The sequence below is a fragment of the Ambystoma mexicanum genome, chromosome 11, assembly GCF_040938575.1.
Source record: "Ambystoma mexicanum isolate Mex_15411 chromosome 11, UKY_AmexF1_1, whole genome shotgun sequence".
Taxonomy (NCBI): Eukaryota; Metazoa; Chordata; class Amphibia; order Caudata; family Ambystomatidae; genus Ambystoma; species Ambystoma mexicanum.
In genome coordinates, this window is record NC_090934.1 from 554,480,627 (window position 1) to 554,498,307 (window position 17,681).

At 48.8% G+C, this 17,681-nt stretch overlaps 1 protein-coding gene across 1 annotated transcript in view; it reads right to left on the bottom strand.

Moving 5' to 3' along the window:
- The window catches only part of LOC138503559 (catalase-like), a 515,936-nt gene that overhangs the window by 394,781 nt on the left and 103,474 nt on the right, over window positions 1–17,681 (bottom strand). Inside the window, exons 3-4 of the mRNA XM_069623379.1 lie at window positions 11,988–12,098; window positions 11,754–11,884 (exon numbers count right to left, since the gene is read on the bottom strand). Of these exons, the coding sequence (XP_069479480.1) occupies window positions 11,754–11,884; window positions 11,988–12,098 (242 nt within the window). The remainder of the gene's footprint in view (window positions 1–11,753; window positions 11,885–11,987; window positions 12,099–17,681) is intronic.

Below are 17,681 nucleotides of genomic sequence, written 5' to 3' on the forward strand. Positions count from 1 at the left end.
AAACCTCCGGCCTTGGAGAGCGGGAGCCCTTGCGAAACTCCTCGGGCAGGAGCCAGTGACGCCACAGCGGGTCCACAAAGGAACCTCTAGCTGGTGGAAGGGCACCCTCCCCCCCCCCATCCCCTGTCGGCCATCTGAGGAGGGGGGTCAGGGACTAACAGAGCCACAGGGACCGTGACCGCGAGGCTCCAGTGCGGTGACCGAGGCGCAGCTGGATCACGCCTCGAGAGGGCGCTTGCCAGCCTGAGTCGCCCACCGACTGAGGAGACGGAGGAGCATGCAGACGAGCATTGGTTCCCAGCTTGAGGCGAGAGAGCAGGGAGGAGACCAACAGATGTTGAGCCCAGGGGCAGACGCTGGTCCCCGGACGAGGGGCACAGAGGAGCGCTCAGAGGGACAAAGCGGCTGAGGTAGGAAAATGTAACCGCTAACACACGTTACACCCATCTCCCAGCAGACAGAGTGCTGGCCACGGGTGTGGAACGCACACGCGGCACGGAGAGAGGTCCCAACCGTTGTCCTGGGAAAGTGGACTCAGCGACCGCCAAGCGCAGGGCCCCAGCTTCCCTCCGCAAGCACAACCGGATAACCAATCAGGCGGTCCGGGGGACCGCCCGATATACCCCGGGAAAAGCAGGGGTGCCTCCCTCACAGATGCCTGGCCTGAGGGGGGTTGAGGGGAGGGACCCCAGAGCAGCGCAGCCCAGACACAACGGAACCTGGGACCATGCATTAAAAAGATCTGCGCGCATAAACTGTTTGTGGGGATAGATCTACCTCAGCAAACACCAAACAGGCTGAAAAAGGAGAAGGAGAGCAGCTTAGAGGCCCATGACAACAGGGCGCCAGGAGGCATAAAGGAGAAGGGGGCGCAGCCGCCGCTGGGAGTGCCAACCCAGATTGAAGACAACGGCAGGGGCTTTGGCCCGGGGTATAGCCTGAGAGCCCCCTTCCTTATCCAGAGGAAACGAATAGGGGGAGAGCCCTCAGAGCCCAAACCAGCTTGGGTGGTGGCCCCTGGCCCCACGCCCAGGGTGTGTGACTGCCCAGAAAAGTCTGAAAGACACGACTCACTTGTCCAGGCAGGAGAGGAGACCCACAAAGGGAGAAAAGAGGTGCAGTGAGAATCCCCGGAGCAGATAACAAACTTGGGTGTTGGCCCCTGTGCCCCTGCCTGGGGCATGTGCCCGCCCAGAAGACCCCTGCGGAGGCCACAATCATCCTCTGACCCAGAAGCGCTAATCCCCAGAGTATTCCACAGGATCAGAGGACCCAGAAACGGGGCATTAGAGATCATTCCCCCAGCCCCACAGCAAATAACATACAAAAACCAGCTGTCACCTTCCATGACGCCAAGTACTGAACCTATGAGGAGTACAACAGAACTGCCCGTACAGTGTCCATCTTACCACCACAGGGCACGGGGAAGCCATTAGAATTGGAAGGAAGCCCTCCACGAATATCGATTTCAAGAGGCGACAAGGACCCCGGGCCGGTCCAGACCTAGGAGGCAAGATGGCGCAGCCCGAGGACACAACGAAGGCCTCGTCAGTGATGGAAAAAGGCTTTGCCTCAGTGTTGCAGGAAATGAGGGACACGCGGTCAGACATAGCCCAAAAACTGGAGAAAAATGGACCAAAGAGTAGATAAAGTGGAGGACAGACTGCTCAAGCCTAATCAGTAGACTACCACTGTCCAGGAAATACAGGTAGACATGAGACTGGCGGCACTGGAGAAGAGAGGAAGAGAGAGCCAGGCAAATGGACGATTTTGAGAACAGAGAGGAGGAATAATCTCCGATTCTTCGGCGTCCTAGAGGCGGAAGGGGAAGACGGAAAGAGACATACGTAGAGTGATCAGAGAAGTGATCAACCTCCTCTTTGGAAATGAAGCAACCACGGAGCCCACAACAGACGGAGCACACAAGGCGGTGGACAGAGCAGGAGGCCCTTGCTCCATCTTGGTCTGCTTCCACCATTACACAGAAAAAACAAAAAGGTGCTAGAGGGGGGCCAAGAAAGCTAGGGACATCACGTACAACAACACGAGGATTACGATATTCCAAGACCTCTCCGCATATACCCTGGCTAAACAGAGATTGTGCCGACCTCTGACCCAATGTCCGAGGGAGAAGGGGGTGAGATATAGATTGGGGTATCCATTCTCTCTGTCGTTTGAATACATGGGTCAAAGAACAACCCTGGTCACAGAGGAGGACATCAGAGCAGAGATCCAAGATTACGTAGAGGACCCGGAATCCCAGAGAAGAGTCACAGGGGAAGCAGAATCAGGATTGAGTGGAACAGAAAGACCGAGAGACAGGAGGAAGATCCCAGGATCCAGAAAAATTAAGAAACTGAACACTCCCCCAAACCTCCCCTCGCCAAGGGATAGAAGCCGAGAAAGCCCAGAAGGATGAAGGAAACCATGGCCTGACCGTGAAAATGGACCCATGAAACGAGGAAAAGACATGACAACGCTCCCAGAGAGCAGCAAGTATGGGGGGTCCGCTAAAGGGAGAACTCACTGATAAGGTGGGGGGGAGACAGGGGAGCTCAAAGGAAATATTAGATGATTCAATAGCCCATCTCTGGCGGGCACGTTGGTGGTCCGGCCAAGTACCAGGAATGGCTGAACTATCTGGCTGGACGTCGGGGAGGTGTGACAGAGGAAGCTTTGCTTGACAAAGTTGTGGGTAAAATGGGGGGGCAGTTGGGGTCATGCTATACCCGGGGGCGGAGCTCTAGCTCAATTCGGGGGGGTGGAAACCAGACAATTTACAGAGGATCACAGCCGACCCACGTTCCGCTAAAGAGGAACGAAAGCAAAGGGGAATAGGACAAGCCGGTGTTTGGGGGAACACGAACAAAGACAACTCAGACTACAATAATGGTTGAACAACTTCCTGTGCTAGAAGTGGGCTCCCTGAATGCAAGAGGGCTGAACACCCCCACTAAGAGATCCCTGATACATAGGGAGTTCCGAAGGGCAAGATTTGACATCCTCTTCCTGCAAGAGACGCACTGGGATAGAGGAAAAGAACCTAACATAAGAAGGGGCGGGGGGTGGGGAGTCCTACAAGCCTCACAAATCTAAAAAGAAGAGGGGTGGCAATATTGTTAGCAAGGAAGACTGGTTTTATAACGAGACCTCACTCAAGGACCTGGATGGCCGATACCTAAGGGCACACTCCTGGGAACCCAATTGACGCTGGCTGTGGTTTACGGACCCAATGAAGCCCAGGCACAATTCTGGGAGAAGGTGAGAGACGAGTTCCAACTCTTCACACAGATACCTTGATAGTGGGAGGGGATTTCAACATGGCCCTGGACCCCTTGAGGGATAGTAAGAAGTTAAAGCCCCACGCACCCCAGGCCCCCGATGACCCCACGTCACAATGCTTCTGCAGGCTTAACCCGGAGCTGGGCCTGGAAGATACGCTCCCGAGCATGGCCACGGGTGACCCACCATTCACAAACTATTCAAAAGATACACAAGTCCTTCTCCAGTATCAACTATATTCTAACAAACAACGCTCTGCTTCCACTTGCAACAAACCACGGGGTAGACCCGGTTCCCGGGTCCGACCATGACCTAGTGAGAATCACTTTACTGAGGGAGGAGGGGCCGATATAGAAAGGGGAAGTGGAAATGTAACAATGCCGTACTAAAAGGCGAGGTAACAGCAAAAATGGTCCTAGACAACATAGTGGAGTATTTCGCCCTGAATGACAATGGGGAGGTCAACCTGCACACCCTGTGGGATACATTTAAGGCAACAATACGGGGGTGCTTATCAAAATGGGTGCACAAAACAAAAGGGGAAAAAGGGAGGCACAAGAAAAAACCCTCCATGAGAAAAATAGCAGAACTACAACCGGGCCGCACCCCGGACAGTCACATCTCCCCTGAACAGGTGACGGCCCTCTAGCAATAGAAGACCCAGCTGAAAGAACTTCTGCTGAATAAAACAGAGAAGGCTGCTGCTACTCAAACAAAAATATTATGAAAAAGGGGACCAAGCAGATAAAATTCTAGCGTGGAAGGTTAGGGAGGCCCAGAGAAGCAAAATGGTGAGAGCCATGAAGACAGAGGAGGGGACATGAAGCTATGATACCCAGAATATGGGAATGGCCTTTCAAAGGTACTACGAGAAACTATATAAATCGGATTCATAAGGAGACTACAAGGCTGGGATAACATCCGGAAGACAATAGATCTAATCCACTAGGCACAAGTGTCAGACCTCGACGCAAGCTTGCGATCCATAGATTCAGAGAAGTCAAATGACGATATATGATGCTACTCCTCGAAAGATGGGATTTGGGGAACATATGAGGAAGTGGATAGCAGATCTGTAAGGGCCCCCACAGCAAAGGTGCAGGTAAACAGTGCTCTCTGCCCCGTTCAAGCTCTCGAGGGGTACAAGGCAGGGATGCCCCCTCTCCCCATTAATATATGCTCTTACAATGGAGCCCCTCGCCATAGCTGTGAGAACTCACCCGGGCATAAAGGGAATACAGAGGGGCGAGGTAGAATTTAAGCTCTCGCTGTTCGCAGACGACATCCTGGGATACCTGGAGCGGCCTCACAAATCACTACCCCTGCTACTCTCCTTAATAGAAACCTTTGGGAAATTCTCAGGGTTGAAAATTAATAAATCAAAATCCATGTTACTCCCTATCAGTACTCAGGACCCAACACTAGACCCCCTTGAACGGGATCCTGGGGCTAAAAGTAGAAAACACCTTGATCCTATATTTGGGTATTCATCTCTCTAGGGATCTCACAAAAATGACATTGGCCAACTATGACCCTATAGTGGCAGAGGTCAAGACGGACATGAAGCGATGAGGCACCATGATTCTATCTTGGTACGGACGCATGCCAGCAGTTAAAATGAATGTCCTGCCAAGACTCCTCTATCTCTTTGCGTCCCTCCCTGCGAGAGTCCCTGACCAGACCTTTAATGAACTCCAGAAAAGAACTCATGCCTTTATCTGGCAAGGGAAACCCCTGTGGACTAAGAACGACCCTGACCCTCCCGCGGGAGGAAGGGGGCTTTGGTCTGCCCGACTTCCGTCTCCATTTATGGGTGGCCCAGCTAAGGATACTCTTCAAACACATGCAAGATAGCACAAACACATTCTGGACCTACCTGGAGGACATGGATACACACCCTCTCAAGGTACGAGACCTTCTCTGGGCACCACGAAAAACCATCCCGAGTAGACTATTGCACCACCTGACCCTAGGGGTTCTCTGGTCTATATGGAGGGAGGGGAAACAAACAGATCATGTCACGTCATGGCCATCCCCACTGGTATCCCAGTGGGGCCCGGTAATCACACTGGGAAACAGGGGATTCAGAAGAGTGCAGCACTGGTCGGAAATACGCATGGAAAGGGTGGGCCAACTGTTCAAGGGAGGCACATTCTTGTCTTATGAGGAAGTTATGGAAGCCCTGGGCCCTGGAATGATCTCCATATTTGAATATCTTTGGCTGAACAGCATTCCATGTGACCAAAAATTGCAGTAAAAGTTTACAAGAAAGCGAATCCCCTTCGAGAAAACAATAGTCTCGCCCGGCTCTAGGAAGGGCATGGTGTCCAAACTATATAAAATACTAAATACTAAACCTCGCAGAGAGGAGAGAGTTCGGTCATTATTGGGACGAACTGGCGGGGGAGGTCCTCACTGAGGAGGCGTGGAAGAAGGTTTATAAAATAGCCTTCCATGGAAACCTATTCATGGCAGACATGGAACACAATCTGAAGGTCCTACAGGGATGGCACTGAGACCCGCTAAAGTTGTCAAAGATGTTTGCGGGGGTCTCTGCGCAGTGGCCGAGGGGATGGGGTCAAATGGGTACAAGGGGGCACGTGGTGGCACTGCCCGTAGATACAGAGATACTGAGGGGACTTGAGGGGGATGGATGAAAGAGGTCACCAGGGAACTCCTCCATCAAGACCCACCAACTAGGTTACTCGGCCTCCCACAAAAAGACTGAGGTGTATAGATACCCCAGGATGTGTGAAACAATGCTATGGACGGGGAGGATAGCCTTGGCACAGAAATGGAAGAGTTTGAACACCCCTAGTAAAAAGTAATGGCAGAACAAACTGAAACACACGTTCCTCATGGACAAATTGACGGCAATGGTCCGCGACAACCCAGAAACTTTCTGAGCAGCCTGGGATGGGGCGAGGCAATCCTGGGGATGGGAAGTAAATTGAAACCTGCACACTGATACAGGACCTAAGACTGAGAGGGTGGGGACTGAGGTGGAGGGATAGGAAGGAGGAGACATAAGGTGGTTGGGGAGTGACAATCCAGCACAGGATTAACAATTTAAAAGACTGCCGAGAAACACCAGTATGCAAAGACCCAAGGACCAGGAGAAATAACTATGATCATAAAGCAACATTCCGCCTAAAGGCAAAATCAGAACTTTCCAAGGTCTCCGATTCCCAAAGTCATGACACTGGATTTGGGGGAGGGAGGCTTGGGGAGAGTTGAAGCTGAAGTAGTCAGTCATGAAGCTGTACCATACGTTATTGTTAAATGTTTTGCAAAATGCCAATACAAATGTTAAGTTAAAAAAAAAGAATGTTCTGCAACACACACATCCTCCCCCCACCTCTACCTACCACCACCATACTAGATGGCTCTCCATGCACAAATACGCTCTTTAAATTCCTGATACTAGTCTATAAATCCAAGCACAATCTGGCACCAACACCACACTGAATGCATCTTGCCGTAGTCTCTCTCTGGAATTCTCTGTTCCAACTCTTCACAACCTATCAATCCTCCTGCCCCTCCATGCCTCATCCCGCCTTTGCACCTTTCCCCTACTTGCACCACTCCTCCATTCAGAAAAATTCTGCAAAACAAGCCGTAAATAACATCTAGCAAGAGGAGCAGTCCCCTCCACCCCAGACTCTCTATCCTCCTCTAAACTAACACTCAACCGAACTCTCCTACATTCTGCTCTCAGATTACACCATTTAATCTTTAAATGTGGATATACCGGCCTATGGCTCTCAAAGTTAAAAATGTTGTAATGTCCTCCCACTCCCTTTTGCTGGTTTATGTTCCTATTCTTACACACTTATAGCTTGCATTTCATTCATACAACAGTGTGCTTATGTAAAGGCGCCTTACAAATTGGGAGTAACAGAGGCAGGCCTAGTGTAAGTAATTTCCGTTTTAAATGACACTATTTTTTTAAATAAATAATAAACGTACATGTGCGGACCCTCTAAGTGGGAGTTTCAGGTCAAGGCAAAGCTCAACATCAGGCAAAGAAGCGACAAGTCCACTTTGAGTCTTAAACGGGACGAATCATCTTCTGGCTCTGTCCACTTCCTACTTCAGCATTTGTAGAGGACTAGCTCCGACATTAATTTCAGATTTTTTGCTCAGTGGCTTAGCTTACTAGAATTTATGGGGTTCTTGGTAACAATGCCCTTCCCTATGGCGCCTCTTCCTAGAGGTAAGGGGGTGAGAGGGTTTGCATGGTTCTAAGTCCTGAGGCAGAGGGCTCATATCAGAACACCAACCGGGCACTGGCAGACTGAACCACTTATCTGCTCCAAAATTCAGAGATATTCAACCATATTAATTGAAGATGGTCCTCATTTCTCTTTGAGCTGGAGAGAAGACTGCCCATAGCTCCAGGAGACACAAGAGTGTCATTGCGTCATATGTATACTTTGTCACAGTATACCATCTGGGATGAACAAAGACTCCAATAACTGGATGTCATTGCTTACTATCTGTGATAAGGGATTGTAAAAAGGTCAGGTAACTCAAAATAGGGCTCTTTCCCATAGAAAGAAAAAAGTATGTCAGGATGGTTTTTCTCCTTAATAGGGTTGGGTCCCTTTCTCCTAAAGTGCCTCGCTTGGTCCAACGTCGAGGATAACTAGGCCCTTTTGGTCTCAGAAGCAAGTTCATGAGGGGTTCTCAACCCTTCCAGACATTGCGAACTGGAGCGTCTCCCAAACCCTTCTTCTTGATCTGACCTAGATACAGACTTTGTGGTGCTATACCTCAAGAATAACGATTGTATATTCTTGTGAGCAGGCTGATTAGTTGACTTAGCTGGTAGGGAGAGATCGAGAGGGGTCCGCTAGGGCCTGCTGAGATTTCATTCTGTCCCACTTCCCCCATCTCTAAAAGAATGAACTCCCTTCTCCCCAATTCGCCCCTCGTTCCACTTTCTGGTCTTGCCTACTAGCTAGGTGCTAACTCGCTGCACTTTTCTTCCAGATTACTTTCTTTGACGCCTTATGTTACTGTCTAGTCCTTCCTGTTGTTCTTGCCCCAGTCTCCTCTCTAACACATTACATATCACTGCCAACTCCCTTGTGATATTCTCTTCTCAGCCTCTTCAGTGTCTTGCTCTCCTCCTGAAGAGACTTCCTCGGTCACCCCCCACTCTGATATCGCCACTTCCTTTTTCCTTGGGTCTTGCCAAATACTCTTGCACCTGGGCACCCATCAACTCCTCTGGAATTCCTCTCTCCTGGCATGATATTCTTATTTCCACCTGCCACTGTCATTCTCCTGATGTTACTATCTCCACTTTAACTTCCTTCGTTCTCCTGGTGTGTCTTTTCCTGCCTTATTACCTCCTCTTGGGGTACCTAATTCGCATATACACACACGCTGATGTGACCACCTCTTGCCATGACCCCGCTTCGCGTCTTCCTTCACTGCACTGCTTCCAACTCCCTATAATCTGCTCCTTCCGCTGCTCACTTTTCTCTAGCCTACTCCGAACACAATCCCTCTGCTCCAACATCCTACAATGCCCGAGTGAAGCTGGGTGCTTTTATCGCATTCTCCTTCCTCCCTATGGATGGGAATTTTATTAAGAGTCTGCATCTTTGGCTTGTAATTTGAAGAGGGCTGTGATGGGCTGTCCTCTGTGTGCACCGGATGCTGCTTGTGACCCAAGGGATTGGGGGTCTGAAATCTATAACCGGACTGTCTACCATACTGGGTTTTACTCTTTCCTCCTTGAACATCCTGGGTGCTGCCTGTGCTCAGCTGGTCTGTGTTTCCAGCTTGTGTTTTAAAAGGGTGGAAACACAATGGGTAAGCTTTTGAAATAATTAGTTGCACTGTGCGTCCTCGGAACTAGAAACATATTCCAGGAGGGGGAAACTTCTCCCCACATTGAACTCTCAGAATTTAGGGAGTCGCAAATGTGCAACATTTTATCTGCGGTTCTGCAGAGTTCACCATAGGTTCTGCAAACTCCCACAGAAATGTTCTTAGTATCTAAACATTTGCTACCATTGATTAATGCAGGAAAACCCTTCTCATTAAAGGGAAGGCTGCTATCTCCAATGTTACAAGTTTGGGTCTGCTCAAGGCAAGCTTCAGGCTCCCTCAGTTGGGGAAGGTGGTGTACAAAGGGTATCCTGCAGGGTCTCACAAGGGGTTTGCATAGAGGCAGAGCAGTTAGGTCTGGGCTGCCTACTGTGCCAGGGGAGCAGGAATGGCTTGTGGTGTTGCACTCCGATTGTCAGCTGCCATGTTTCGAGGACCAAGGTGAGGGGACTAAAATACTCTCCATACTGCCCCTGAGCCCAAGATGCTCTGGAATCCTAAATCCACACCTTTCTGGTCCCCAGAACCATGCAAAAGACTATCACAGTATTATGGGTTTTATAAAGCGTGAACATAACTTGGCATCAATAGAGCATTGTACATCGGCAACGCACCCAATGAGTTACTGGAGCGGCACGGACAAGCACATTTAGCTGGAATAGGAGTAGAAAGGGGTTTGGCTGGAGGGGGATAAGCAACGCCGAGTGGAGAGATTGCAGGAATGCTCTTTGAATAGTAGGATCTTCAGGTCCTTAAGTGTAGGATGGGGCAAGAATAGTCTTATCAGCATCTTAACTAGTTTGAGATGGGGCACATAGTAGGAAAAGGCCCATTTCCATTCTCCTTCTCTTACAGTGCCTTGGTTTCAGCCTTGCAATGGCATAGCTTCAGCTTTGCATTGGTCTTTCATGGCAGTGAATTTCTATTCTGGGTGCAGTGGTTTTTTTGGTTGTGACCGCTTTGTAGATGATTCAGGCTGTCTTAACAGGAGGAATGCTTGAAGAAGTAGCCAGTGCAGCTCTTTGAGGTTGGGGCCAATGTGGTCAAATTTTCTTAGTCATGCTGAATATGCAGAATAGCTTTCATAAGGGCCAAGGCGGCATCTGGAACTTCTCTTAGTAGGGTGTTATCCTCGTGTAGGGGAGAGATGATCTGGGCTTGGACAACTGTTCTGAAACTTGGGGCCGTAGAGAGGCTTAACTTTGGGGGAAAGCATGAGCTGGTACCATGTGGTTTGGTCATGCTGGGGATGTGCGTGTTGAATGAGAGTTTGTACTCAATGGCAAGATATGGGACCGGGTGAGAGTCTGACATGAATCAAACGTTAAATCAGTCCACACATTCTGGAGTTGGACATGCTTGGTGGGGTTTCCTAGGAATATTGATTTGGTATTTGTCGGTTGAACTTGCTCAAATGAACAAAAGTCGCTGATGCAACATGACTTCAGTTAAAGGTGCGTATTGGTGTATCTTGACATGGAGAAGGCAGAGCCTTGTAGATTCTGCAGATTACTGGGCAGCCCTGGGATCTGTTGGGACTAATCTGGACGAGTTGGTCTCTGTTTGAGGCAATCTTCTATAGGACTGTTTCACTGAAGCCCATGCATGTGGCAAGGATATGAGGGCTTCATAGACAACAGTATTAAGGCGGCAGAGAGGTTGAGTAATGAGGGGTTCCCTTTGGCCAGGATGTAGACAGTTGTCCATAACCTGGATATAGGTTTGTGCTGCATCGTGGTGAGAATCCAGATCGATAGAGTTTGCCGAGTGATTCTTTCATGCAACTGTATAGTGACTGTCTTCTCGACGTCTTTGCCAAAAAAAAAAGGGAGATACATGACAGGCAGGCAATAGTTTGCCAGATCATCCAGGTTATGCATGGGGTTTTTCCAACCAGAGTATCTGCTGCATTTTCAATGTATCTGGGAAGGTGCCTTGCTGGAGGGATGCGCAGAGTGTAATTGTAATTGGTTATTTATAACGCGCTAAATACCCAGAGGTTTCTAAGCGCAGACCCGGGGATCCAACCTGTGTTGCACCACAGGTCTTGCTTCCAAGGCGAGCATGTTGCCCTTGAGCTATCCTCCCGATGCAATTGACATTTAGAGGGGTGCAAGTGATCTTCCGGCCATTATCTTCACAATGGATGGGGGTAGTCTTGCTACATAGTGCTTAAACACAGGCCTCATGTTGAGGAGAGCAATAAACGATGTTTTTGATAGTCTGATCTAATCGCATGCAGACTCGTCTCCCTTTTGGATGGAGATTGAAGCATCTGGTTTACTCAAGCACACCAAGCTGGTAAAAGCAACTGCAACCGACACAGGTCCCTTCGAATGAAAGACCACAACTAATGAGGAAATGCAAAGCCATTGGATATACAGTTCTACCCAGAAAGAAATAGGATATATTTTTGCAGTTTTGAAGTGCTCTGTATTTTACTTAAGGACTATTCGCTGTGCAAGACTGGCAGGAGGTGTCACGCATGGCAAATGGCAACTTGCCACCTATTGTCATTGTGTCCCTTGTCCTCCAAGCACTGTGACAGGTAAATGCCATGTTATAGTTCTAAATCGGATCCCCGCAGCAGTAAAATGCTTGACAGCGAACAGCTATAAATGACTTACCAACATTGCATCCCTGATAAAAAAGATTGGGGTGTTGTTTCCAGTCAAATCCCAGTTTCCCTCGTCTGTGTAGAATTTCACAGCAAACCCTCTAGGGTCACGCACAGTATCAGCCGAGCCAGATTCTCCAGCTACAAGTATAAGGGGAGAAATAAAGGAAATAAAACTCAAATTCTGAATTCTGTGCAGTTTCAAATTACATAATAGTGTATCAAGTTACTGCAAACATCTTACCAACAGTGGAGAACCGAATAGCAATTGGAGTTCTCTTCCCAACATGCTCAAACACCTTGGCCTTAGAGTACATTGTAATGTCGTGCGTCACTTCAAAATAACCAAAGGCACCTGGAAAAGGACATAACCTATAAGAACAACCAATCACAAATCGCTACAAGAAAAAGAAATGCCATTGAAAAATGTAGAAAGTGTCAATGTCTTAAGATACAATATGAAATGATACTTGATAACAACAACAATAGATACTCAATTGATTTACGTTTACGTAACACCACCTGGCTCAAAGGGAGTATAATAATGATTTATACCATTTATTTATTGTTGCTTGCAGCAATGCAAATTGTTGATCGCGTCAGAGCAGCAAACAGTGAAGACATTTGAAACTACACACTTGACAGCCAACCTTTGCATTCTAGGGAGAAGGATGTAACTGGTGCGTTCTTTGTGACAGTAATTAAGACTGCCTAGGCCTATGATGTTCCAGTTATATCTGAGTGTAGCTTGCACTGCTGTGGTGAGGCCCTTAATGTACCTCTTCAGTGTGGGGGTGCTTGTAGTGTTCCATCCCATGCAGTTCCTGCTCTATGGAAGTTTATTTTATTTGTGAAGCGCATAAACAGCACCCGTAGGCATAATAGCGCTGAGACGCGCCACGCATAAAGATCATCACAAATAAACTAGAAGTAGCCAGCAGGAATCATGGAAACAGGTGTGCATAGTCAATGAAAGAGTGCAGTTTTGAGGTCATGTTTAAATTTCAAGAAGCTTGAGCATGCTCATAAAATCAGGGTGGCAGAGCGTACCAACGCCTGGGCGCAGAGTTTGGGAAGGACCCCTGTGACAATATAGACTGTTTTGTTTTGGGGGTTTGCAGAAGGTGGGAATTGTTAGAGCGAAGGACTCCAAAAAGGTAGCCAGGAGAGTCCACCGGCCAAGTAGCTTGGGCTCTTGCCATAAAGGCACCTATGAGTGTTGCAGAGAGTTCAATAGGTGACTCTTCTCTCAACCGAAAGCCTGTGCAAGGCCCTCCTTGTGTTAGAAACATGATTGGTTCACTGCTGGCCATCCACAACACGCATAGTTTTGGATTACCTGCAGGCTGACTATTTCACCCTTATCGGTGCCTTGTAGAAGGCTTGCATAGTAGTCCGGATGGCCCCAATGATTACCCTGGCAATAACGGCGCAGTTTGAGGGATTAAAAAAAGCCTAGGTTGCGCTAGAAGCTTCAGTTAACATGCTGAGCTAGAGACAAGGCTGTTAATGTGTGACTTCATTGACAGTTCCTGATGCGGGACAACACCAGAGTTTTAACTTTGGGAAGCATGGCTATGGTATATCCCCGAGATGGTGAATGACTGATATTCACTGCCAAGCGTCCTTAGCTGGGGTTGCCGTACCCGCGATCTTAAGCTCTGTTTTTTCAATTATTGAGAGCAAGGCAATTGTCCACCGTCCATGAGTCAATCAGGTTATAGATGTTATTCACAGTGATGGTATTTTTGACATGATCCCCTGAAAGAGAAATCAGACATTGCGTGTCATCTGCGTAATTTGCGTACAGGGCCCCTTTTTCTTCGAACATCTCAAAGAGCGGAATTGTGTAGATGTTGAAGAGTGTAGGTGACATACACAACCCCTGGAGTACTCCACATGAGACCAGATAATCATCCGCCATAGAGCCATTGAGGAATACTTTGGCTTTCCGCACAGAGAGGAAATAATTAATCCATTCTGCCATCTCTGGGGAAAAGTGAGCCGAGTTCTGTAGTCTTTGCACAGGTATCAGAAGTATGGTGTGATCCAGTTGAACTTACATTGTTACAACCCACAATGCATCTGTTCCAAGTGTGGCAGTCTTGCATTGTTGAAATTCACAACATTCTGTTCTATGTGAAGAAAGCATTATCTACAGAAATCCATGGTATACGTTTTCTATATTAGGAGTGGAGTGTACACTACCGAAGGCTATGTTACACATGTTATACATGAGCACAGCTTCTCCTGCAGAGACAAATTCCTGAAATGTTATCTATGTGGGAATCTTCTACCCTTGCTTTACACCTTGCACTGATCTCCACCTGTTCTACATGAATAAAGCTTGCATTGGGGTTGCCCAAATTCGCCTTTTCTGTGTGTGTGGGGGGGGAAGAAAGCCTGCACAGTTTCTACTCAAGCTGACCTGCTCTGTGTGAACAAAGTACAAACTGTTAAAAAGCTTCTACTGAGGGATGTTGGGGGGGCAGGGGGGGTTGGGGCTGTTGCGCAGGGAGCCCTTAGAGCTCCTCTCAAGTTGAAATCCTGTCTCCATAGAAAATCCTTCAGTGAGACACACACTCCCGTTAACTGGAGTGTGTTCACTACATTCTGCTCTGCTCGAGAAACCGAGGCTTAGAGACCCCGAAACGACAACTGCTAAACCGAGAGCATGGGCTTGGGCACCATCTTGGCAGCAAGGATGGTGTGGTAGGCGGGCAGCTACTGCAGGCATGGAGAGGGGGTTCACCACACCCATCCAAGGTACACAAGAGGCTCTGCGACACAGAAGGGTGCCTGCGCGCCAGCAGCCGGAGCTGCTTGGTGAGGGCCGCATTCGCACCGACTGCGGCGCAAGGAATTGAGAAAAACATTGGCACTACAGGGCTTGCTGGCTACAGAGGGGCACAGCGGCCCACACTTACTACCGGAGCCAGGCCTGATATCCAGGGGGCACTCCAGTGTATGGGGAGCCTACTGTGCGAGCTGGTGGTGAGGCCTGTAGGTGGGAAGGGACAAAGAAAATCTGCCCTAGTGGAGGACATGTGGGGATGTACATCCCCCTGGGCGCCCCCCCAACCCCCAGGTGCAGAACGGACACCCTGTTGCAATAAGGGTGGACTGAAGGCCAGAGAAGCACACACTGTGGAAGGAGGATCGAGCTAGTGGGGGCTCCATGTTGGGGTATGGATGCCCCCAACCTTCCTGGGCAACACAGCATGCCACAACAGCGACTGGAAGTGCCACAGCCTTGAGTGCTCCATCCTCTGCTAGAGGGCACACTATCCCTCCTGGCCACCAACATTGGACAGGGCTGTGCACCTGCTGGCATCACCCTAGTATAGCGGAAAGGTGATGGCGACAGCATGGGCTTCCCTGGCCACAGACATACACCAGAGGCGGCAGGGCAACAACATAACTCACGACATTGGTGCCAAGGTTAACCAGGAGCAGAGGGGCCACTGCAAGTTGGCTGGCCTACAGGACTTGCTGTGAGCAGCACCATGGTCAAAAACAAGGCAAAAAAGTGGGGCTACTGAACAAGCTAGACTAGTATACTACCAGTGGACACTCACCCGCCATGTCTCACACCGAGAGGATGGCAGACGTAGGGGGAGACGATGGATCCCCAACTCCCCCTCACTGACATCAGTGTGATCGGCGCATCCAGAGCTTCCGTGGGAAGAAAAAAATGGATGGTCTGGCATCAGAAGTGTCCTTCTTATGACAAGATTTGAGGAAACTCCCAACATGAGTGGGGGTGTGCTGAGCAGCGCATCTCAAACTCAGAGGACACCATCAGGAGCATGGAAAAACAATTGTCAGCAGTCTTGCAGAAGCGTACTCACCTGGAATGCAGAGCGAGGGAAGATTGCGTCGTAACAACCTATGCATTCTTGGGGTGTCGGAAAGAGAAGAAGGGCCTAGCATGGAGCTCTTTTTAGATTACTCGGTGTCCCAAGCTTTTTGCACCAAAGAAGCTGTCGGAATTCTTTTCCCGCAGGTGGACTAGTCCCAGGAACACCCCCCGCACAATAATTGCGAGACTCCTGAACTATAGGAATCAGGATGCCCTGTTGCAAATGGCAACTGGATAGGGTTTTTCCCGGATTATACCAGGGAGGTGCAGAAGGCTTGCTAATCCTTCAATTTCAGTGAAGAAAAAGCTAATCTCGGTGGAAGTGAAGTATTCCCTCTTCTTCTCTGCACAGCTTAAAGTTTATCATAGCGGTACGGTCCATCTCTTTCACAATCCCAAGGATGCATGGGCCTGGATTGAAACACAGCTCTGGTCAGCGACTGGACCCAAGCCACCTAGGGAAAGACCACGGCCGGCGCTGGAATTAGAGGCATCACTGGTCCTCTTCGAAACACAGCCTGCGGGGTGGCCCGCTGACACAGATGGTCTCCGAAATAGATGGTGATGGCTAAACTGGTTGCCGGCCCTCTGACACTTAATTGGGGTCTCCGACTGCTGCCAGGGGACATGGGTTAACGTCCTTGGTAATGGTCACCCCACACTTGGTTGACGAGGTTCTCCCGCGTCTGGTTGATGCGGGGTTAGGGCGCCAGGTGCTTCTAGTTTGGGGGAAGTAAGGGGTGAGGGAGATAGTTGGGGAAGTTTTCTTGATGGTTCTACTGGGGTTTGTTGCCTTGCTTAGAACACCGGGTGACAGGGTGGTGTGTGACTGATAAGGCAGAATCCTGTGCAGTTCCCTTAGGGAGCACTACAGAAGATTAGGACTACAGGTGAGAGCAATAAATCCCTGTTGGTATCAGTCTGTACAACAAAGATTTAGTTGGTAGCTGTGGCTGAGCAGTCAGACTTATCTCAAGAGGGAGATGAGCAGTATTCAGGGTTTACACAATAGGTCTACAGTACTATGGCACAAGGAAACCCTGACCAAAGCTTTGTATTAAAAAGTAGATATATATTTATTTTATACACTTCTAGTAAAACACATTTATCACAGTCATCAAGCAAGTTAAAACAAGTCAAAGAAAAATATACACACTCCCTAGTTAAATTGTAGACCAGGTGAACCAGAGTGAAAACTGAGCAAAACGGCACAGTGAAAACCACACACAAGAGATACCCTAGCAATTTCTCACAAGGGAGGGAAAGCACAAGTTATACAGAAATATCTTCTTACACACCCTAGCAACACTTCCCATAAGCTTGTGAACCAGTTTAAGCAAGACAGTGCATCAGAATAGGAAATACTTAAATGAAAACTGAGCAAAATGGCATTTCACAAGGTTTAGAAAGGGGAAGAAAAGGGTAGTTATAAGAAGTAGGTGCACCAACACAGTTCTAATTGAGAAGCAATCTAAAGAAGGCAGTTCTAACAAATGTAGCCAGAGTCAGTAGGCCTGTGCCAGAGTCAGTGGTACAGGGCAAGGGCCCAGGAGGAAAATGTTCTTTTAGCTGCAGTCAGGTCTTTGGTTAACGATTTTGAAAAGGTGGATGCAGAAGGCGAAAGACAATGTTAAGAGATAGGGGCGGCCAACCCAACAGGTAGGTAAAGGGTTTAAAACACCTTTAGCTCTATCACACAGAAAGGGCGGCCTGGCGGAACAATGTACCTTTAAAATGAAGAAGTGGCTCCTGCGGTGGTGGTTGTTCGTGGTAGTCCCTGCAGTTCGGGGATCCAGCAGAGGAAGAGAGGCTCTCGTTGTGGAGGAAAGTTTGAGTTACTGCACTACCCAGGGATGAAACCAGCCACGGTGCTGCCCGACGAATAAAAGGTATGTTCCTTTAAATCGCGGTCCGCAGTGGAGAAACTTTGCTGAAAATGTTAGAGGGGTGGGGGGGCAATGACCTCTGAAGAAAAGGTGCCCCATTGGGTTAGGAGTTTAGAGAAAGACACGAGAAAGAAGTTACATTAATGTTCTGGCAAATAAGACCTATCGGAGTAAAGTTAATATTAAAATA